The following is a 24,735-nucleotide window of genomic DNA, read 5'->3' on the forward strand; positions in this document are numbered from 1 at the left end:
TGCTGCTTCGTCTGCCGTTTTGGTTCCGCTTGCCACTACCAATCAACAGATAGACTGTGGGGGGAATGGGATGTTTGATATTAGGTTTATTAAGTTAATGTCTTGTTTCTTTCCTTTGGTTCTATACTGATGTAAGAGGAGTTTAGGTTTATTTTGATCATTGGCCTGGCCTGTGAATTTTGATTGTATTTAGATTTAAGTTTGTGGTTTGTCTCCCCTCCCCCCTGTGTGTTTAATATGGATTAGTCCACTGGTATAAATGTGGCCCAAATGTTCTCTTTGTAGGTCAGTTCAGGCTGGTTTCAAATATATTAAGTTTTTGAGTTTAGTTTTGTTCTGTTGACCTCCTTTATAGGCCGAAATATTTGATTTGATTATTTTGACTTTAGTTTCTTTTGTTTTGAGTCTTTGTGTAACAGCTTGGATTGATTAAATATTCTTTTGGAAACTATTTTTTATGATTTGCCTCTCTTTGACTGTTCGGTCCCTCACAATGACACATGCAAAGTTTGGTGTCAATATGTCAAAGCATTGCAGAGATACAGCCTCAAGAGTCATTTTTGCAGTGGTATATGACATTTTTTTGTCTATCAACATGAAATCCATAACTATTTGTCGGCATGGTCTGAAGACGATACGATTCAATTTTAGTGAAAATCGGACAAACGGTCTAGGATGAGTTTGAAAAAGTAGGTTTTTAACAAATAAGATGGATAACAGATAGGTTTGCAAAATATGGCAAAATTGGTATCCGTGTTCTCGGCATGATCCAATGAATGTATTCCGACCAGTTTTATTACAATGGGTTGATTTAATCAAAAGTTATTCGCATTTCTGTACATTTTTTTACAACTTTTGACCACAAGGTGGCGCTGCCCCGAAACTTTTTGAGTATCTTCAGGACTTAGAGCGGAGGACACATACCGAGTTTTGTAACGATATGCTAATGCATTCGTATATTATAGCATTAGCATTTTAAACCATAATAGTGCATTGAAGTCAATGGGAATTTCATGTTTTGTTTTATTATATCGCCACCAAAAGGCACAATCCCACCAATTTTTTTATGTGTCCTCATAGTGAGCCCATACATATGTGTGTCAAGTTTGGTGAAAATATCTCATTTTGTTTTGGATTTATAGACATTTATATGATAAAACACGTAAAAAATGACTGACACCTGACTTTGATTGGATTTTACTACCCCTTACTGTCAATATTTTGAGATTTGGGCATTAACGTATAGCTATCGACCTATGTTTTCGAACTTCTGACGCTAGTTTTGACTCGATCGGACTAGCGGTTTCGAAGATATCAGCAAATGTTTTTTAAGCGCTAAATTATAACACTGCGCAAACCATATGCCGAAACCTGGCAAGTCTGGTATCGTTGGACTCGGCAAGGATTCAGGAGACCAAAAAAGTCCCATTAAAATATGTCAACCACACCCAAAGTTATAGGCGTTTGAAAAAAAAAAAAGATCCACTAGGTCGCCCTGTTTCAAAACTTCTCAGGCTACTTCAGGGCATTGTGGTGATGACCCATACCAAGTTTCATAACAATCCATTCATGCATTCATAAAATACAGCATTTTAGCACATAATTCAAAATGGCCGACATCCAAAATGGCGTATCTCCGGACCAGTAGGTGGCGCTGTGCCGAAACACTGCTTGCTGCCTCAGGTCATGCTTGTGATGACATGTACCAAGTTTGCGGAGATATTGCCTTAAGTGTGTTTTTGCAAACGTTGCGTAAAATATTTCTGCGCATCTATCGAAAACGATATGACGAATCAACATGATTTGCAAGATTTTTTGTCGGTATGGTCTGAAGATGATCTGTTTCAATTTTGGTGAAAATCGGAGCAACGGCCTAGGAGGAGATCGAAAAAGTAGGTTTTTAAGAAAATTCAAAATGGCGGGAAAATTTGCATACCGGAAAATGACATCATAGGATTCTATAGAATCGGCTTGAGCCAAGGAATCAGAGAAAAAAGAATTTTGTTTCTAGCCCTTAGGGGTCAAAAGTTATAAGCATAAATATGACTGGAATTTTGGACAGGTGGTGGCGCTAGAGAGAATGAGTTAGAAACTCCAAATTTGGTGTAATTACTAATGGGACTATCCTCTATCTGTCTGCCAAATTTCATAACTTTCCTGTAAGCGGTTCTATGGGCTGCCATAGACTCCCATGGCGGAAGAAGAAGAAGAAGAAGAAGAAGAAGAAGAAGAAGAAGAAGAAGAAGAAGAAGAAGAAGAAGAAGAAGAAGAAGAAGAAGAAGAACACTAACGGTTTCAATAGGTGCCTTCGCACCTTCGGTGCTTGGCCCCTAATTAGCTTACTAGTTTATGGCAGAAGCAATAGAGGCAAAGACAGAGTTATCTGTCGGAAGACACTTACACCAATTCAAGTGCTTGAGTCATAAAACTGTACTTAAAAGTTATTCATTAAGCACTGAACCCTGATTTCCCTTTCATAGTCCAAGAGTGAGCAAACAAAAGCAGACATATTTAACTTGAACTTAGGTTATGAAGCCACAGATCAGTACTGGGAAACCCAGTAATTCAATACTATTTGCATATGATTGGTTTGCTTTGGTTAAGTGTCAGTCTGGACCAGTTATTTAGGGCACCAAAAATCTTTAGTACACGTATATTGCCGAACCTTAATAAACAAATGACCGTATTTTAAAAGTTACTTCATTTTCCCCATGTAATGATTGTTCTGATAACATCCCACGTCTTTCTCACTGTAAAAAAACACACTGACGGCCCTGAAGCTAAGGTGCGCCGTGACCCATAACAGGCTTACCTTGCCGACAGACACTGATTTTGAGGAGTCCTTTTCCTAGACAATCTCCAGCAGGCACGCAGAAGCCAGCGTTACTGGGGTTCTCATCTGGGGGAGCAAATACATCCGAAGGAGGGGCGAAGCGGAAAGCAGGGATACCCTTAACCTCTGTGTCGCTCACGTAACTCAAAGGAATGGATCTGCAAGTGATAAAGAGCATAAGTAACCATGTACAAGTCACCCAGCACCTCAAAACACGTTGCTTACCGACACAAATCAGCATTAAAGATGTAGAGGAGTTCTTTTCTGGACAGGAAGGTGTGGAAGACACTGCCATCGGTACCATTGATCATGTTGCTCTGGTTAGACGACCACCAGTTCATCTGACTGAGTGAAAAAACATCTAGATTTTTTGAGCAAGGCTCATTATGCATTTTTTTCCCCAAAACAGAAATGCAGAATATTCTTCATCTGAAAAGTCGATAGAATTTTATTTGTTGGGATACCTAGAGGTCAAATCATGGAGTAGGTGAGTCACACACGAGGTCTTTTCACGGACTTTACACATTGATTTGAATTTATCTAGCATGTAATACACATGCTGTGTGTCTAACCCAGTTTATCAAAGCAGGAGGGCAGATGTCAAATGATGAGTGTGCAAGAATTATCACTATGTCAGTAAGGCAATGCAGATTATGCAAGGACTGACGTACCTGATGCCGTTCCACGTGTCAATCTTGCCGTAGTCCATATAGTTCTTCTCTCCAGTGTGGAAGACAAATTCACCCTCATGGGTTCCATTTTTCTGGAGTCAGTAAAAAAAACAACGATTTAATATAACGCTAGAACAATAAAAATAACTGTCACATAAGGTAAAGATGACTAGAAAGTCATAGAGTAGGAAAGTAGATAGTTTAGATGCCATGATGTGAATACTGAGTGAAAGAATGTTTTATTAATGCAAACCACACAAACTTCCTGTTTCAAGGCACTCACATGATACCTACAATTGCACAAACCACAGATATGTAATATCTGTCCTAATACATAAATAATCCTGGAAGAAACTCTAAAACCCATTACAGTAAACCAGGCCACTGTGTCAAACCTGGCCCACTGGTCAACATGTGCAGGATCATGATGATAACATCATTTGCTCATCCGGTTCTGATCGTATATGTGCTACTTTTGACTGCATTAATATATGACTCATTTAGACTGCATTTTATATCTCTTTTCAGTCTGACTAAAGCATTAAATATGATGAAACTGCAGATTCTTACATTGTACATAAGGCCGAAATACTCATCCACTTCTGGTCTCAAGGCATGGAGTTTGGACAGCAGCGGGTCTTTGAAACCCCACAGGATCTCATGGACTGTGCGATCCATAAACACCTCGATGCCCATGGGTCTCATCCACATAGACACAGCAGTCCTCAGAAAGAAGGAGTAGGAGTTCAACTCATTCATTATGGCCTAAAACAGTAGGGAAAGAATTCAGAGCAAATCTTTGCATTTGAATCAAAGATGTTCAGTTTAGCAAATGTGGCTAAATAAAAATGCTACAAGCAGACTAATTTTAAATGCAAAATATTTGATCCAAGTGCAAAAACAAGAAAACACAATCCTTCTTACAATGAATGGAATGTTAACGGTTGTCAAACGGTCAACCTCAGGGTCTCCCACTGACATGTTGCGAAGAAAAACAAAGCTCTTGGGATTTGTGGCAAAGATTTTCGTCCCATTCTCAAGGAAAGTGACATTTTCCCTTGGTCGATATTCCCTGATAAAAGAGAGTTTCATAAGGCGAATATCAAAATTGGCAACTGTATTGTCTAGTTTTTTAAATCTAATACACACAATACTCCCATTAAAATATTTCTGAAAGAAGTCTCATGCTCAAAAATATAATAAAAAGTTAGATTGTGAAATATTACAATTTGAAATATATTAAAATAGACAACAGTTATTTTACAACGTATTTAATTCCTGTGAAGGCAAAGCTGAATTTTCAGCATCATTACTTCAGTCTTCAGTGTCACATGATCCTCAGAAATAATTTTAATTTTTGGGGGCAACGAAATGCTGTTTCATGCATAATGAGCTTTTTACACTGTTAAAGACTTGGATTCCCATCCTAAACATAGACAAAGTTACAAAAACTAATGTTGGACATTTGATAGAGTTTTTCTGTGTCAAAAATACTCCTTCCGGTTTCTCACAAGTTTCGGAGAGTTTTTTTCGAGTATGGGTCGGCTTGACGTTGATAGAGCGGAAGGTCCTTGTACGGGCTCTTCTCCCGGTAGGGTGCGCGCGCGCGTGACTAGAGCGAGAGAGGAAATGCACGCCCATAAACACTCGCTCAGGTGCAGATCCAGTTGTCCGTGAACACTTATGTCATTATAGTCCGCGCCGCGCTCCACTTTATTCCTATGGGTGACATCAAGCGACTTCAATGCTTCAGCACAGCATTCCGGGAAGGCAACGCTGCATTTGAACCGATCTGAACGCAGAAATGACGGGACGCTTCACAACATTGCTTCAGTTGCGTCGCAAAGTGGATTTTCACGGTCACTGCTGTCACAGGACTTCACCAAATCATACCAAAGAAGTGTGTTTTTGACGGAGCGGTCCCAGCGATAAAGGTTTGGTCCTGTTTTGGAAGCAGCCGGTGAGTAAAACTGCTTCAAATGTCTATGCTGTTGGCTATACCGTCGCGTGAGTAAACATCAGTAAACGACACGATCATGTGCTTCGTCATTCAAATGCGCCATTGTTGTTCTATTTATAACATTACACTAGTCTGACGTGCAAAACCGTTTTGCTTGCTACTGCTAAGGTTTAGTCACATACAATAGTCCATAAACTGAATCATGTCCTCATAAACTGTGAGTAAGCACACACAAATGTTGACAGGGCACTAAATACAGTACTTACCACAGAGACGGACGTCCTGCTGTTGCTGTTTCTCCTGGTCAATTTATTTCAGCCTCCGAATCTGATTCTGGATCATATATCTATTAGCTGAATCCGATCGAGAGCTATGGGTTGCTCCACGCTTGAGGACGTCACCGCTTTGTGTGTATTCGTCATTCTTTAGCTCCGTCCACACGATACGCCTCCAGGCGCTCGGTTTTTACCGGAAAGACTCGGTACAGCCTATATTTCTTTTATAAATATAATAAAACTTAAGACTTTTCGGAGATATGAAGGATGCAATACTACTCTATAGGTACTCAAGATTGACATGAGATTGACTGAAACTGAGTGTTTCACCCCCCCTTTAAAGTTAACGAGCAGCACGAAGACATTAGTGTGCAACTAAAACAGCACAGCACCATGATCACCAGCGTTGCAAAGGCTGTGCAGATTCAGGCCGAAGAGTTGAAAGAATGTAGAGAAAAAGTGAACATGATGGAAAAGCATGTAGACATGCTCTCTAAAGAAAAAGGTGATCTGAAAAATCGTGTCTTAGACCAGGAGAGATAAGAGAAGATGGTGCCTCCGCATAAAAGGAATGAAATAAAAGCCTGATGAAAACATAAGGGAAGATGTACTCCAGCTTCTTGTTAAAATTACTCCTGAATTCGCTTCAGTGACACAGTGGATATTGTGCATCGGGTAGGAAGAAAAGAGGTGAACGGATCCAGAGAAACAATCATTCTCTTTGCTCGTAGTGGAGTAAGAGATGAGGTGTGGATGTTCAGATTTGAGGAAGACGAAGACTTAACAAGAGAAGATAGACTGGCAAGACGAGCGATGTGGCCGAAAATCGAGCAAGCCAGGAAAGTTGGCTGGATTATATGGTCCTTATGGATACATAAATGGGAAGCGTACTTCAGAAAACTAACAGGTTTGAACAGAGATTTTCAAATGAACGTTGAGTTGGAGGACAAATAATTAGGGACTCTGCATTACTTATCTGTTTCGTCTAGCGATAACAAAGTTTTTGAAAAGTTCAGTGAAAAGTTTTCATGTTTTCTAGCCTGACGTGGTCATACGAGTCTGAAACTGCTCCATTGGGCTGTGATTATGGGGCGTGTTGAGAACTGAATTGAGAGTTGCTAGACGATACTCGCGGCAGATTCGATTTTCTGCAGTTAGGGTGCGTCTAGATTTCTAGGCTAGATGACGATGGTCATTGGCTAGCAATAGTTCTAAGTCTAGAAAAAATATTTTTCATTTTGATAAATGTGTATGGTTATAATAGCCGCATCCAAAATAAAGAGTTGCTTCTTGTAGTTACTAATATTATTAATGATTTGAAGGCCACTTACCCCACAGAGTTTATTTTAATTGGTGGAGATTTCAATTCGACTCCAGGTGAGTGGCGTGACAGACATCCCTCTAAATATAATGCGCCACAAATCAATGAAATAATTCAAGATTTTTGCTCCTCAAATCAATTGAGTGATATTTGGAGACTACAAAATCCAAATATTACACAGTTTTCTTGGATTAAACCCAATGCAATGCTAAATCAAGAATTGATTACTGGTTTGGCACTGAGGCTGTTTCTAATTATGTGTGTAATTGAACCATCTCTAGTGCTCCATTAACTGATCATCGTTTAATTGATTTAATTTTAAAACCAAAGGAAAACTCTCACAGTTCGAAGGGGTACTGGGAATTTAATTCTGATCTATTAAATCACGAAGACTACGGAATATATATAAAGATTATAACGGATATTGGTAAGAAATGTATAGCCGCGTTTCCACCACAGGAACTTTACCCAGGTAAAAGAGGTAGTACTTTTTCAAAGTTCAGGAACTTTCAAGGGCGGGACTTGGGCGCTGAACATGCTGATTGGTGTAGCATTTTATTTTAACCGGCATTTTTAAAAGTCTTTTGCGAGGTTCGGCCTACGTTCAGTAAATATCAGTCTTGCTCTCTGTCTGATGCATGCAGCTGAATCTGCATATTAGTGCTCTTTTTTTTTGTCGTTGTTAATTAGCTCTTTAGTAAACCTATACATAACCAGCAAAAGCAGCACAGCTTGAATCTCTTCCATACTCGTTATTAATTTTTTTACAGTCTATTTTTCACCATGTAAACGACCTGACCGATTACTTTTAAGTGTGCGTCCTTACATGACGTGACAGCGCGTGCCACGCTCATGTTGACAAGAGAGGAAAGCAAATTTTTCTGAGGGGTAAACTTTTTATTTCGTAAGTTATGAAGATAATGTTGGAATAATGACACAGCGTATATTGCCCCAGGCAGTTTTTACTTTAACTGCGCCTGACAGAAGAATTTTTTTTGTCCGAGATGATTATTACATTTTACAACAAATAAATAGCTTATTATATAATACTGTATTAGTCCTGGTGGCCATTAAGAGTTGCTATGGCTATAGTTAACACATTCCAGCTGCTGGAGAAAACAGCGTTGACATTTTTGATGTGGCAGACAAACTGCATGTGACAAAATGATTGCGATTGAAAGTCATCACATGTAAACACCAGATCGGTTTAGATAACGTATCATGTAAACAGTCCACTAAATCTTTCAATCGGTACATGCAAAAAATGATTACTGTCCGTCACTGACTTGGAGGAGCAGTCGCGCGCAGTCCAACATCACCGGACTAATCTGCCTAATCTTCTCGGAACTTTATTTAGCGGTGGAAGTTTCCCCTTTCTCTGTCTCCCTCTCGTGGCTGCATTTACACTACACTTCCTTATGGGCGCCTCACTCATTATCCCATTCAGCTGTTTCCCATCCGCTCTCTGCTCTCCCACCTGTTCCCTCTTTGGCCTTAATTGTCTCTACTTCTTATTCCCCCTTATTATTCATTGTCTCATATTGAGTAGCTGCACATTCCAGTTCTGTCCTGTCTGGTCTAGTCTACACTCTATGTTACATCTTCACCGCTGTGAGTAGACCGCTCAAAGACCAAGAGTTCCCCAGCTGAGCCTATTTGCTGAGTAACTGTTCTGCACCTGCCCTCAGCTGCTCTTCCCCTCTGCCGTCGCTAAGCTCTCTGCTGGGCCGTTGGTATCTCCGGGTCCTCGCCCATCATCCTCAGGAAGGCTGTGTAACATAATTCCCAGACCAGGACAGTGACCGCTTCGGGCTTATATACAAGGCCTATGTTTTGAGTTCTGAGTGTTTCTGAGGACAAGTATCCTTTTCATTAAAAGACTATTGAATGCACTTCGCTCGGATTGTCCATCATCATTTCCCATAACAGAATAATCCGACCCCAAGATGGATCAGGCGAATGACAATCCCCTTTACAACGCTGTCAAATTCCAGGGTATCCTGTTGGGCAAGCATGAAGAGGCTTTATCCGACACGAGACGCGCCATTGACTCCTTGACCGCCCAACTCTCAGGCCTTACGCAGCAGGTTCATTACTGCCGCCATGAGACCTCCGGTTTGATGGTTCAGCGCGATCCATCTGATCCACGCATCAACAACCCGCCGTGCTATTTGGGTGAGCCCTTGTAGTGTCGATCTTTCCACACCCAATGCGAGGTTGTCTTTTCTCTCCAGCCTACCACCTATGCCATGGAGTGGTCCAAGATGGCTTATCTGATCTCTCTCCCCAATGGAAGGGCTTGAGAGTGGGCGGCGGCTAAGTGGGAGGCAGAGGAGGACTCTGTCCAAATTTTCCCAGTTTAAGGAGGAGATGATCCGAGTGTTTGACCGGTCTGCTTACAGTGATGAGGTGTCCCGTCTTCTATCCACCTTGCGCCAGGGAGAGAGATCAGTCAGCGATTTTCTCGATCGAATTTCGGACCCTGGCCACCTCGAGCGGTTGGAACACCCCAGCTCGCCTCGCCCGGTTCCTCAAGGGCCTGAATTCTGAGATTAAGGATGAGGTTTTCATCCGAGAGGTACCTGACAACTTTGACTCTCTCGTTGACCTCGCCTTGCATGTTGAAAGGCACTTTGAGATGCGACGAAGGGCCCGTCAGATGGATGCTTTGTTACTTCCCGTTTCCACGGTGACGCAGCCGCCACTTCCTCCCGCTGCTAAACCTGAGCCACTGCAGCTAGGGGGACTTCGGATAACCACTCAAGAGCACCAATGTCAAATTATAAATCGCCTCTGCATGTATTGTGCAGCTGCTGATCACTTTGTCTCCCGGTGTCCAGTAAAAGCCAGCGCTCGTCAGTAGGTGGAGGGTTGCTGACGAGTGCAACTTCATGGGTCTCTCCATCTAGGTCTTGCATTTCTCTTCCTATACACCTCCGCTGGCCGGGGTCATCGGTATCCTGCTCAGCTGTAATTGACTCAGGGGCTGCGGGGAACTTCATTGACAAGACTTGGGCTTTGGAACAAGGTAATTCCTCTCTTAGATTTACAAGACTCCACCCCTCTGTTTGCCCTTGATGGTAGCGCCCTTCCTCGGGTGCTCCAAGAGACTGTTCCACTGACTCTAACTGTTTCGGGAAATCATAAAGAGACTATAGGTCCTTCCTTTCGGCTTAGTAAACACCCCGCGTTTTTTCAGGCGTCGTTTAATAACGTCCTATGGGACATGTTAATCTCGATTACATTCTCATCTTTTCCCCGTTGCTCCCTGTACATATTCAAAATGTGTGTCGCGTCCTCCAGCTGTTGCTGGAGAATCGCCTTTTTGTTAAGGAGGAGAAGTGTTCATTTCATGCCTCCTCTGTGACATATTTGGGGTCGGTCATTTCGGCTGACGGTATCAGTATGGATCCTGCGAAGGTCCAGGCTGTCACCGATTGGCCTGTACCCGAATCTCGCCTGGCGCTACAGCGATTTCTTGGCTTTGTCAACTTTTATCGTCGGTTTATCCCCGGGTTCAGTCAGGTGGCGGCTCCTCTTACGGCTTTGACTTCCGTCAAGTCCCTGTTCAAATGGTCCGAGATTGCGCAGATTGCGTTCGATAGGGTCATGAAATCCCCCTGCTGCAGCTGTTTTTTTACACCTTCGATTTAAAAAGGCTTCTTAAAATGGGAGTGGTTGACTGCGAAAAGGTGGGATGGGTATTATGTGGAAAGAGGGAATGGTTTGGATAAATAGGGGAGTGTCATTAGGCGCATTAAGATTAGTGATACAAACAGCAGCAGTTACAGCGGTTCTGAGATGTTCTTGGTTCATGTTGGCTTTGTTTACAACAGTGAGATTAAATGAGGGATGAGTGTAGCGAATGAGAGAGCTCTGAGAAATTAAGTGGCGTGCAGCAGAAGATCGCAAGTTTTGTTATTCTAATTGACGGAATATTTTGCAAACATGTGATAATTAAACTATATTTGTCCAAACATGCATGCTGTTTGGCAAGATGAACAATGCGCCGACGTGATAAGAGAACATGAACCACCCGAACGTGTTCTCTTGTGATAAGAGAACATGAACCACCGGCTTGGTTCTCTCTTGATAAGAGAACATGAACCACCGGCTTGGTTCTCTCTTGATAAGAGAACATGAACCACCCGCTTGGTTCTCTCTTGATAAGAGAACATGAACCACCCGCTTGGTTCTCTCTTGATAAGAGAACATGAACCACCCGCTTGGTTCTCTCTTGATAAGAGAACATGAACCACCCGCTTGGTTCTCTCGTGATAAGAGAACATGAACCACATGCTTGCAGTGCGACAGAGGTGTAATTCTAGATCGGGGTTAAAGCGAAGGGGTTTGAGGTTTCATAGTCTCGACCGCGTATCTGAAGCACAGTGGACGCGAGCTGGGTTGCCGTGACGATCCGCGCTGTCACTCGGCAGCTAAATCTATATTTGTCCAAATATGCACACCGTTTCACTAAGAGCCCGAACACATGCGGTTTAGTGCATGTCTATGACCACAAATAAAACGAAAAGGTGGCTTTTGATTCTTGTTGATATTCCATCAAAAATAACCTACAGCTCGGTTATTTTGCACTCCTGACATAAATTAGATAATCAACGCTTGCAGGTTCGGCGTGCGTTTCCTCAAGTTAATTTTACTTTACCAAGCCTTTGTAGCAAAGGCTTCTACAGATGGCGCCCGGGTACAGCTTGCTCAGCACCCTTACGTTACTTCGTATCAGCATAACGTCTCACTGAACTCAACTGCACTTTCCTCCTTCATTTTTCCGCACGCTGCTTTAAAAACTTCCCTAACATACAATAATGATGGAAGACAAGCCTGACAGAAGTGACTGTCTCATGCATATTAACTAAATTATCTTGTATGCATACTACAGTGCAGTGATTGGACTGAATGAGAACTTTATGTCATGAATATATATCGAGAATCGCTCGGAACGGACGTCAGCATGTCCCCAGCAGCCCATACTTGGTCCGAAAGCACACACTGACGTCAGCATTTGTAACGTTCCTCCAACTCAGCTTTTCAAACTGGAAGACAGAAATCGCTCTGAAAAATGCAAAAATAACTTTTTTCACATATGAATAACATTAATGAGTACCCTTAGTGTTTTTAATGATGTGCAGCCTATATATATCTGTTTACATCTCAAAAAAAGTGTTTTGGGGTTTCATGACCCTTTACAAAATTGCAGGTATTACATTTTTTTTACAGTGCGACTTTGAGCTTTCTAAGATTCCGCTGAAACTATCCGTTTTTCATAAACAAGTCCTCCTGTATTGGAAGATGTTGTTTAACATAATTTCAGTCCACACAATGTATCCTTATGGAATAACCATTGTATATTGTCCCAGAGAAAATCTTTGTTTATAGAGGAGTGGTGGCAAAAAGGTATTTGGTCAGTGCTTCACATGATGGACACAAATGGTAGTTTTTGGAATTATAATGATTTCTTTATCAAATTTAACTTTAATTGTGAAAACAAAGATTATACAAAGGTCATCAAAAGTATCCCTTTACCATTGGTTATTATTTTAAAAGGATTTTTAACATATTCTACACTCCCAGAATAGTTGATCTTAATAAAATGTGTTGATAAGTGTACTAATAAGATTATAAGCTGTCTTTTGCAGGAAACTATCCTTGTCGTATATGGAGAGATTACATTTTTCAACATCTAAGTAATAAATTGGTAAAGGAATACAGATGTAAATATCTTGTTTTTCCCCTTTTACCCAAATATAAAGAAATACACTTTAAAAATTATGTATGATATTTATCCAGCCAAAGAATTTCTAAGAATAAGGTTTAATGTGGAATCAAATACTTGTCAAATTTGTAATAATGATACTGAAACTGTAGAACATTTATTTTTTAAATGTAATTTAGTTAACCCATTTTGGAATGAGGTCTCATTGGATAAAGAGACCATATGCTCCATGAGATTAATGGGGGAGATTATCATGTCCCAATTAATACTATTAATTGGGACATGATAAAATTTGGTATACATTTGGAGGACAAAAATGAAGACTTTGTTATTAACAGGAAAGAGCTAACCCTATATGTTGATGCCTAAAAAATTAAAAGAACATGTAAAGAAAATTACTTGATTTGTTTAATCAATATGACTTTATTACCATTTTGAATTAATCCCCTACTGTTTTTCTTTTTTTCACCCATTTTTTGTATGTTCTTATTTTGTTTTTGTTGTGACATTATGTATTACAATTTGTTATTACTCAGTCTGCGTAGTCTTATAATTTAAATTATGTTGGCCTTTTATGTTATTGTTCATATGCACAAAAAAAAAAGAAAAAAGATTTTAAAGTGGTTAAGGTAAACGTTTCCTGTTTCCTATCTTCTAAAAGCATTTTTGACTGTGGTGCCAAACGTGTTGTCACTGACAACACACAGTACAGTTTAGTAAACAAAACAATTTATGAACATGAACATCTCAATTTAATAACTTTAAAATCACCTGTAGGTATATGGTCCTATTTGTGTGACTTTGGGCTTTTCCTTTCCAGCCAAGATCTCATCTGGATTGGTAACATTGAAGAAGAAATACTGCATGTATGCAGGAGGTGGATTTATCCAGCCCTCCAAAACTCGGCTGTTTTGACCCAGTGTGATCTCCTGTGAATCGAACACAATCAGAGGTCAAGTGAAAGCACTAAAAGAACGTTTCTGTAACCTACCAGAAAACGCAGTGTACTTTTAAAGAAAACTCTGTATTTTATTTACTTTACGTTATTTAATATTTATTGTCTTTTCAATGTGTCAGTATTTGATATTTGGTACAAATCATACACTATTACTATAACAGATAAATAAGTATTACTTATAATACCGTTCTACAATGATTTAGATTAGGTCTATACCATTTATTTATTATATGTTTCATATGCTGTACTTTATTTTTATTTTCTATAATTGTTATTCGTATTATTGTTAGTGGTGGGAGCTGTATTAATATTCATATTATTACAGAATAAGTTGTCCTCCCATTGTCTTTAGAGATAAAATCTGAATCAAAAATGTTATATATAAACAATTATAATGTATACTCTTGATAAGCTGTCTTGGTCTGGCAGCGGCGCTAGTGCTGTCGGTGGGTGCGACTGGCGGGTCTTTTCGGCATGGGCATCTCTGGTTCAGTTATTGGTTTGCCTGGCCCCTCCCTTGGTCATTTCTGCCGGCGGGCCATTCTCCCATTAAACGTGATGGTAAAGGAGTGCTGTCTGGGTTGGATGTGGTGTCTCTGGCCAGGGAGCCGACTGGGGGTACACCACGGTTTCAACCACAGATTAAAATCTTAAAAAAAGGCCAACCAAATAAATTTTAACGTTCAGGTCACAGCCTAATCAGGTGAGCTTGGTTTGTAGGTGCCCGTCGATGCCCCAGCAATCCCGGGTAGAAGAAGACGCAGCAGAACACAGAAGGTTAACTGCTGGTATGGGGGTTGGGTTCTGCCGGTGTCAGGGAGGGAGGCCAGGCTAAATGGAGGTGAGAATGGCATCTGTATTGGGGGGCCTGTCGATTGTGCTCGCTGTCCGTGGGGCAGTGGCTCCCAGACCAAGAGCATTATATGTATCCAAAAACCTATAAAACTAAAATATTATTATTATTAATAATAGTAATAATATTATTTTTATTGTTATTAGTATTGTTGTTAATGCTTCTGCAACTACTACCACTGCCACAATTATTATTACTATTATTATTACTACTTTTACTACAATTATTATGATTGTTTTAAATAGTTTAAAAATGTATTTCTCAGACAGTGACTCCATATTCATAAAATAAATAAATAATGGAGTCACTTACAAATCACACTAGATTAACCTACTGCCTAAACTTATACAGTACCTAAAATACCATATCATCCAGTTTTCTTTTTCCCTTCAGAGCCTACCAGTATTAGCCGGTGTCCTTTGTGTGTGGTGGTGGTATGGCTGTTGGCCTGCAGTGTTCACAACGAGGGTGTGGTTGCCATGTTGTGAGAGCAAGAGTGATTGCTGTATTTTTTCTGATAGGCAGGACGAATTCCCCAGTTCTGAAGTGGTAAAATCTTGTATGGATGTGCAAGAAGTTTTATGAGTGAATATACTCTTCTTATTTTTTTTAATATACATTAGACTGGTCCTTTTTGGATGTTTATTAAAGGTTCACTATGCAACTTTCCGTCCACTGGAGGGCGCCTATTCTAAACAAAGGTGTAGTTTGATGATGGCAAGTGTGAGTGCAGTATCTTGGGACATGTGGTCTTCACCTCACAGCCGGTGGAAAATAGGACTCAGGCAGAAATCATGTTGATGGATGTGATTATTAACGTGTGGAGCTGACCCGCTGAAGCGATTGTTATACAAACACACGGCTCACAAGAACCAGGACTTTGATTATGACGGGACGGGCCACAGTCGCTGGATGCGCGCACTTCCGCTTTTCATGAGTATAAGGTAAAGCAGCTCTGTTAATCATATTAGATACATTTAAGTGTGTTTAAAATTGTTATGACGTTACTCTGTGCGTTCGCTCGGCGCTGCTGTGATATGTTCACACTGCTAAGAGAAAAGCGCTTCTGCAGAATAAAACCAAGGGTAATGCAGATATGACTCGATTGACAGGCGACTCGCTCAGACGCTACGCTGAAACGTCCCGGTCCTTAGTTAAAATAGCAATTTTCTCACAATTTACAAATAGTTGGAAACATTTGGGATAGTAGCCTACTCAACTGAACAAAATATATAACACTGGCCTAGTGGTTTTTGGATATTTATAACCAACTATAACCAGCTATGTCCAGGCAAGGCAAGGCAAGGCAAGGCAAGTTAATATAGCACATTTCAAAACCAGGCTGGGAGACCAGCTATTACCAGGCTGGGAAACCAGCTTAAACCAGCTATGACCAGGCTGGGAGAGCAGCTAAAACCAGCTATGACCAGGCTGGGAGACCAGCTAAAACCAGCTATGACCAGGCTGGGAGACCAGCTAAAACCAGCCTGACCATCTTAGGCTGGTTTTAGCTGGATTTTTCAGCAGGGGCGTGCTCGACACAGCCTCGTGAAGGACAACAGCTGTCCTGAATCACATTTTAAGATTACTGTAAGTAAGTTTAACAATTTTATCCATAAAAGGCTACCTTTTTTATCCACTCTTGAATCACTGTTTGGAAGGCTCGAGACACCAGTAGGAGGATTCCCAGAATGAGCAAATGAAATCTTCTAGTCATTATTGACGGTCTCAAATGGGCTGATCTGTAGAAGAAACAAATACTATCCCTTCTTTCTCTTGTTCCGAACTTCTACTTGAGAACCTCCCGTCGTGTCTCCGTTTTTTTTAAATCAAAGCCAGAATAGTCACACCTTCTATCATAGGGATATTCAGCATACACGATCCTGATGTGCGATTAGCGGAAAGGTTTCTCGGATGCTGAGATGTGAGAATAGCAAAGGAGCGGAGATCTTCTCCACCTCCCTCACTGATTCAAATGAGCCAGTCATGCATGAGAAACACACTTTTTGGAGAGAGGGGCGTGTTAATCCTCCCTCAGAGCTGAGTTCACGATTTAAAAGGGGTTTTAAAGGCGGATTTATGTAACGTAGGCTAAATGTCAGAACATCAAAGTAGTATTTTACTGTCATTACGCAATTTATAGGTTAAGAAAGGAGAAATAAGTGTTTATAGGCAGCCCAACTTTGTGTTATATCAATGTCTAACCTGTTCCCAACTATTCTGGCTATGTTTATAAGATGGAGCTTCTCATTTGGATATAGGCATGCGGCATTAATAAAACACAATGCCTAACCCTAACCCACGAACAGCTCAGGGGGGCGTTTTGTGTTTAAAACACTTACGCCGTGAGACCGTCTCTCTCTCTCTCTCTCTCTCTCTCTCTCTCTCTCTCTCTCTCTCTCTCTCTCTCTCTCTCTCTCTCTCTCTCTCTCTCTCTCTCTCTCTCTCTCTCTCGCTCAAAAATCCCCTTCAAACTATCTTATCTTGCAAGATATTCCTTTCTAAATTATATTATTTACACCTCATTATGACATGCTCCACATTTTTGGAACATTACAAGGATCACATTTATCTGAAATGCTTTTCCCCATTAAAAACATGAATTTAAACCAGCATGCCCAAGTTAATGATATAATCACCTATTCTCATCTATATTGCCCTTTAAAAGCCTAGTCATTAATCAATTACTGAATATTATGTTAGTGTCTCCCTTTGATATCTTCTTTTTGGCCATGATTCTCTCACTGCTGTTTTAATCAATGATGTATCTTTACCTTTAAGGGAACTTTCATTATTTCACCATCCTTTAATTTCAATGCATTTCTATTATTGTATGTTTGCTTTGTATCTGTAAAGTGAGTTTTTTTCTCTGTAGTCCCCTTTTATCTTGTTCACACATAAAAATATGTGATCCTCATCCTGCACAGTCATAAGTCACACGGGTATTTGTGGCAATAGACGACATTGTACAGGTCAAAATTAACCATTTTTCTTTTAGTCCAAAAATCATTAGGATATTAAGTAAAGATCATGTTCCATGAAAATATATGATGAAATTGACCCGTATGACTGTTTTTGTGGTCCACAGGGTCACATATTTAGATGGATTTTAGGAAGGGGGTCCCTCATTAAAGGTTTACCATATTTGGGGGTCCTTGGCATCATAACGTTTGAAAACCCCTGAGCTATAGTCTGCAGTATAATCACAAAGCTCCCTCTTGTGGTTTAAACCATAGACCGTAAACAAAAACACGTCCCTCATCTTCAGTCACTAAGAACTACAAGTACCAAAGGCCACAGGCTGTTGTGCTGCCATGACAACCAAACCAACGCAGATCACTCTAGTGTCCAAACATGGGGATTGTTTAATAACGTTGTGTTTGTAAACTATAAGACACATTAGTTTGAAATAGAATAGATTTAAATATAATATAAAAGCATTGAGACGATATTTAGACTGTATGAATCCATTTTGTATGACTGTATGTGAAATTCACCACATAGAAAATAGTAAATCATCTTAGATAATCCGATTTAGCAACATCAGCGTCTATTTCGGTCATTAGACTCTCAAGCCTTTGATTGGACAGAAAATCTGATGAGAAGCTGAATTGGAAAGTGATGTAATCAAAATCACTGATCCATATTGGAGGAACTGAGAGACTGTGCATTTTGAACACTTATCTTCTAAATGTAAATTTTGAAATAGTTTTGGGGCACATTAACTTATAGATAACAGTAAGACTAACATTCATACTAAAATCCAAAAACTTTTGATTTCATAGGGACTTTAATATCTGGGCTATTTTATTATGCAACACACATTTATAAAATTATTATTAGTGTTATTTTACCCTCATATTAAACCACAAAAACTAGTCAACACTATAAGGTTTCTAATATAGCTGCTTGTGTAGCAAGTTTTTTTCGGTTTTGTGAGCAAATGAGAACACACCAAATACATTTGTTATGTTATTGTTATGGACAATTACCCAACAATGATGATTTAAAATTCAGAGAATCCTAGAAATATGTAAAGGGTCCACAGAAGGCTGTGGGAGAGTTTGGGAAACTTATTTGGAAACAGTTTTGTGATTCCATTTGGTGCTGCTAGTGGCGCAGAATCTCTAACAGCAGCTTTAAATATGAAAGATGACGAAGCAAAAAATTATACATTGAAAAATAATTAATTGCAATGTATAATATAGATAATGCCTACAAACATTTCAACAGATATTTGACCAGGGGCCTGTACCATGAAGCTGGTTTAGCTAGCTAGCCAGATTTGTTTAGGCTTAGTTTGTGCCAATCCTGGGTTTTAGGTACCATTAAAGTCGTTTGGCTTTTAGCTGTGTTCATCACCATAGTAACTTACCCTCCACGGCTAACCTGCTCCAGGGCAGGTTATGTTCTGGATTAGAGATCTCAAACTGAAATTGGGCCAATCAGGTGTGAGTAAAGTGACACACCTCTGATGCAATAAAGTCACTCCCCCTGTTTCTGCTCCAAATTAAAGGTCAAGCGTCTGACATTTAACAATGCTTATTTATAAAAAATAATAATTTTGAACGATTTAGATATAATTTATGTAATATACCCTTCATCAATTACACATTTATCATTTTAGTTAATCAATCATTAATAGGCACTTTGTTAAAATTAATATAAATAGCCCACATAGTCATATAAATAAGCTTTAAAATCAATAAATAAAACTATTTAAAAAAAAGAAGCTTACTGAGCTTAAATGAAATATAATCAAATCAAATGAACTAACTTCATAACTTTTACTTGCATTGACGTATACTATTTTTTCTTTAAGTTGTCCTTTTTCATAGACAGCTTTTCTTCTTTCTGTGATTTTTTTTAATTTTTTTATTTTAATTCGTAATATTTTTCAATCATGTAATATTCTGCAGAAGAGAGAAATTAATCTCACTGCTTGTCTTGCGAGAAGTTCATCTCAGTTCCACAGCGTGTGATTGGCTGTCCACTGCTGATGTCACTGTTAACTCCTGAACTCAGGATCAAAGCCTGAGTTGACAGAGAAAGCTGATGATCAATGGTTTGGTTTTGTCAACTCAGAACTAATCCTGTAACCCTGAGTTTGTTAAACTACCTTCATGGTACAGGCCCCAGGTGTTGTCAGTCCTGGATCCTGATATGTGTGTGTGAAGGAAGAATTGTCCATGACCTCTCCAACAAAGGAAATGGAACATCTAGAAGAAAACCGAGCACAATTGGAATTCTCAACTCTGGAGACAATGGCCCTCATTTATCAAAAGTGCGTACACCAAATTTCCAGCGTACACCCAAACCCACGGTGACTTTGAGATTTATCAATATAGACGTTGGCGTACGGCACGCTCAAATCCTACGCCAGCTCAGGAAGTGGTGTACGCACGTTTGAGTTAGTGTGAAAAACAATTCCTAACACCACAAAACGCACTGACAAATATACGCTATTTCATGACCCACTGTAATAGACAACAACAGCATAGTAATTATAAACTTTAGTGTTTATTTTTGTGCAACATGGACTTCAATGTTTAATTTGTGACAAGCTTTTGATTTGATACCAAGCATTTGATTTGTAGGCATGTATTCCTCCAGTTGCGAGCCTGTGCGCTTTACCTGACGGTTCAGGGTCAGGCCCGGCAGCTGTGCACGGACTGGGACTGAAAATAATTCAGACTGACAAAATAATAAAAATGACATTCTTCTTCATTTAAATAATAATAATAATAAAATAAATAATAACGACATTCTTCTTCTAAATAACAATAAGCGTTGTTAATAATAAAAATCATAATAATAAAAATAATCGTACAAATTGTCATGCAATTATTAATGTGAATGAATGGTAGGCTACTCCACATCACATCTTCATATCGTACACCCCAATACATGTGCTGTGATACGAAATTAAATGCTAATTGTTTCAAAACATGTGCTGTAAAATAATGCATTGTGATAATTTCTCATCCAAACAGCTATTTAATTTAATTTAATTTCGCTTTTTCCACTTCCCTGGTGATGTTCTTGATGCCAACATATACACCCGTTTCTATGCAAGATTGATAAATGAGGGCCAATAAAACCATCCATCATTATCGTCGTCATCATCATATGATTCTCCTTCCCTCTTCTTTTGTGCACATATCTGGTTTTGGTTCTGACTCCATTTAATGGGAATGGAACAGGTCACAATGTCAGGTTAAAAACAGTATTGCTGTTTTAAGGTTAAATTTCTTTTGCTGAGAGACATGTTACATACAGTGCCTTGCAAAAGTATTCGGCCCCCTTGAACTTTGCAACCTTTTGCCACATTTCAGTCTTCAAACATAATGATATGAAACTGTAAATTTTTGTGAAGAATCAACAACAAGTGGGACACAATCATGAAGTGGAACGAAATTTATTGGATATTTCAAACTTTTTTAACAAATCAAAAACTGAAAAATTGGGCGTGCAAAATTGTTCGGCCCCATAAGTTAATACTTTGTAGCACCACCTTTTGCTGCGATTACAGCTGTAAGTTGCTTGGAGTATGTCTCTATCAGTTTTGCACATCGAGAGACTGAAATTTTTGCCCATTCCTCCTTGCAGAACAGCTCGAGCTCAGTGAGGTTGGATGGAGAGCATTTGTGAACAGCAGTTTTTAGTTCTTTCCACAGATTCTCGATTGGATTCAGCTCTGGACTTTGACTTGGCCATTCTAACACCTGGATATGTTTATTTTTGAACCATTCCATTGTAGATTTTGCTTTATGTTTTGGATCATTGTCTTGTTGGATGACAAATCTCTGTCCCAGTCTCAGGTCTTTTGCAGACTCCATCAGGTTTTCTTCCAGAATGGTCCTGTATTTGGCTCCATCCATCTTCTCATCAATTTTAACCATCTTCCCTGTCCCTGCTGAAGAAAAGCAGGCCCAAAACATGATGGTGCCACCACCACCATGTTTGACAGTGGGGATGGTGTGTTCAGGGTGATGAGCTGTGTTGCTTTTACGCCAAACATAACGTTTTGCATTGTTGCTAAAAAGTTCAATTTTGGTTTCATCTGACCGGAGCACCTTCTTCCACATGTTTGGTGTGTCTCCCAGGTGGCTTGTGGCAAATTTTAAACGACACTTTTTATGGATATCTTTAAGAAATGGCTTTCTTCTTTCCATAAAGGCCAGATTTGTGTAGTATACGACTGATTGTTGTCCTATGGACAGAGTCTCCCACCTCAGCTGTAGATCTCTGCAGTTCATCCAGAGTGATCATGGGCCTCTTGGCTGCATCTCTGATCAGTCTTCTCCTTGTATGAGCTGAAAGTTTAGAGGGACGGCCAGGTCTTGGTAGATTTGCAGTAGTCTGATACTACTACCATTTCAATATTATCGCTTGTACAGTGCTCCTTGGGATGTTTAAAGCTTGGGAAATCTTTTGTAACCAAATCCAGCTTTAAACTTCTCCACAACAGTATCTCAGACCTGCCTGGTGTGTTCCTTGTTCTTCATGATGCTCTCTGCGCTTTAAACGGTCCTCTGAGATTATCACAGTGCAGGTGCATACGGAGACTTGATTCCACACAGGTGGATTCTATTTATCATCATTAGTCATTTCAACATTGGATCATTCAGAGATCCTCACTGAACTTCTGGAGAGAGTTTGCTGTACTGAAAGTAAAGGGGCCAAATAATTTTTCACGCCCAATTTTTCAGTTTTTGATTTGTTAAAAAAGTTTGAAATATCCGATACATTTCATTCCACTTCATGATTTTGTCCCACTTGTTGTTGATTCTTCACAAAAAATGACAGTTTCATATCATTATGTTTGAAGCCTGAAATGTGGCAAAAGGTCGCAAAGTTCAAGGGGGCCGAATACTTTCGCAAGGCACTGTATATCATAATACCACCCCTGCTACTCTACCTAAATTTCCCAAGGCCTCAAAAAGAGAAATGTAAAGATGCCAGACCAAAAAACACCAGAGTTTCTTTGAGTCTCTGCCATTTATAGGGATCTAAATGGGATAGACTCAAAGAAACTCTGGGTGTCAAAGACTTTGTTAAACACTTGCACTGTAGCACAAGAAGATGACAAACAGATGATTACCAAACTCTTCTGTGAATGGATTTCTTCACTGGTAATATTTCATCATGTACAAATTAAAGTTCAGTATCAGAAGGCCGCTAGATATTACATTATATGAATTTTCTCAGGGTAGAGGGACCAGTGATCTGACACAGTCAACCATTTTGGACTTGTTTAAGAGTGACTATGAGAAGAAACCCAATGCAACCTTACCTATTAACAAGACAGATTCCAATCAAACTATAGCAAAACTTCAAAGCTCTATAGAGGATCAGCATAAAGACCAGTATGTTAAGGAGTTGATTCAGGTTGGAGACATTGTTTTTTTGTTCTTAATACATAACTTTTGTGTTGTTGACCCAAAATGTTTTGATTGCGGATTAACAAGTGTCTTCTATGTTTGTACAGCAGGCCTATAAACCCAACAGACCCCAGGCTGCCAAAGATCCTCAAGCCCTGGCAGAGACCACAGGGGGTCTGGACTTTGAGGAATAGCTGAGTGAACAGGTGACTTTTATAGCATCTACTAAGTATAAAAAGAGCAAATAATGTGACGGCTGATGATGAGGCAAACCAGTCTGATCCCTATTTAGTTGCTGGAGATCCATTCATATTTTCCTGTCATCTAGGATAAGGATCTGAAGCAGATTCACGGGATTCAGGCATTCAGAGAGTTCATTATCAAAAAGGGAACAAGAATGCCAAGGGTAATTGACGAGTCTTCACATTCAACTTTAACTGAATAAATATTTTTATGAGTTTAAGTATGTGAAATGTATATTTTGAATTTAGACATAAGTACCTACTAATAATAAATGATTTTATTAATGTCCTTGTGCCCATCATCATCATCATCTAAAGGGAGAACTGTGTATTAAACTCTTTAAATAATATTCCCTTAGTTTTTTTATTAAACAATACTTCACAGATTCATGCATCATCTGTTCAATGCAGTTTTCCAAACTACAATTTTTCAATATTAAATGGAACATTTTACCCACAAGACAGATTTCTGTAATTATTTCATGATTAATAAATAAATACAAAAAGGGTGTATTTGGCACAGTTCTCTCTTCCTCAAGTTTTCTTTATTTATTCATAAAAAATGTCACTTTGTTCACAGCAACCTGGTGGGATTCTTTCTAAAGTCTGCTCTTAAGCATTCTGCCATACTAGTGAGCTGCACTTGTCTATTTTTTTCTGGCGTTAAAAAACGGTAGATGGCAACAGTTGAATTAGTAAGTAATATTTTGAAGGCGGGTCTAGCGAAGGGTCAGTTGTTATTAGGCGTGTTCAACCTCATGCAGCACTAACAGACCAAAGCAGTGCATGGAGGTTACACGAGAGCAGTCAGAACTGGCTCAGTCATCTTAGCTTCTCAATCAATCAATCAACTTTAATTATATTGCGCTTTTACAATGACGATAGTTTCAAAGCAGCTTCACAGTGTTAAACAGGACAATATTGCAAACAAAATAAGAGTAGTTCTCAAGAGTAGTCTTAGTCTCCGACGTGACGTGACATCTTGAACATGGACCGTTGGCTAAACGTCTGATGCATATGGAACACTTTTCTGGAAACACTTCAGGAATTTTAAAGTCGTCTTCTGATTGGTTGAATTCTTCAGGCTGTCCTTGAGCGTGTTGCATTCTTTAATGGAAACTAATGCCATGACTCCAAACTCCCTCATGGAAGAAGAACTTACAAATGTGACAACGAGCGCTTACCAGGATTAACTAAACGCTCGATTTTGAAAAGAATGCGATTTTCATGGCTCCATTGTTTGAGTAAATGTCTTGAATTAATAATTTAATTCAAGCCGGTGTATTATTGGAGGGACATCGACTTTACATTTTCAAGCTCCTATACATGATGCGGAACAAAATGAACTGTGATTGGTTGTGTTACATGTCAGTCAAACGTCCTCTTGGGCGGTCCTTGACCAATGAAAGCATTGATAGAGTTCAGACCTGCTGTCAGCCTGAAGGTCTGGCTATGCAAGACTACTCAAGAGTGGCTGTATGAACTCTGATAAACATATATATTTCAC

The 24,735-nt window shown here is 39.6% G+C and overlaps 1 protein-coding gene across 3 annotated transcripts in view; it reads right to left on the minus strand.

Annotated features, from left to right (window-relative positions):
• Nucleotides 1-16,584, minus strand: part of LOC137070743 (lysosome membrane protein 2-like) — a 132,641-nt gene extending 116,057 nt beyond the window's left edge. For 2 of the 3 annotated variants that reach the window (XM_067438151.1, XM_067438150.1), the window contains exons 1-7: nt 16,230-16,584; nt 13,563-13,720; nt 4,429-4,576; nt 4,075-4,269; nt 3,505-3,596; nt 3,059-3,178; nt 2,813-2,991 (exon numbers count right to left, since the gene is read on the minus strand). In XM_067438151.1, the coding sequence (XP_067294252.1) occupies nt 2,813-2,991; nt 3,059-3,178; nt 3,505-3,596; nt 4,075-4,269; nt 4,429-4,576; nt 13,563-13,720; nt 16,230-16,319 (982 nt within the window). In that variant the 5' untranslated portion in view covers nt 16,320-16,584. Of the gene's footprint in view, nt 1-2,812; nt 2,992-3,058; nt 3,179-3,504; nt 3,597-4,074; nt 4,270-4,428; nt 4,577-5,730; nt 7,474-13,562; nt 13,721-16,229 lie in introns of those variants that run through there. The other variant, XM_067438153.1, reaches the window with a different exon arrangement.
• Between the last annotated feature and the right edge of the window lie 8,151 nt (nt 16,585-24,735).

The sequence above is a fragment of the Pseudorasbora parva genome, chromosome 3, assembly GCF_024679245.1.
Source record: "Pseudorasbora parva isolate DD20220531a chromosome 3, ASM2467924v1, whole genome shotgun sequence".
In the NCBI taxonomy this organism is placed as follows: Eukaryota; Metazoa; Chordata; class Actinopteri; order Cypriniformes; family Gobionidae; genus Pseudorasbora; species Pseudorasbora parva.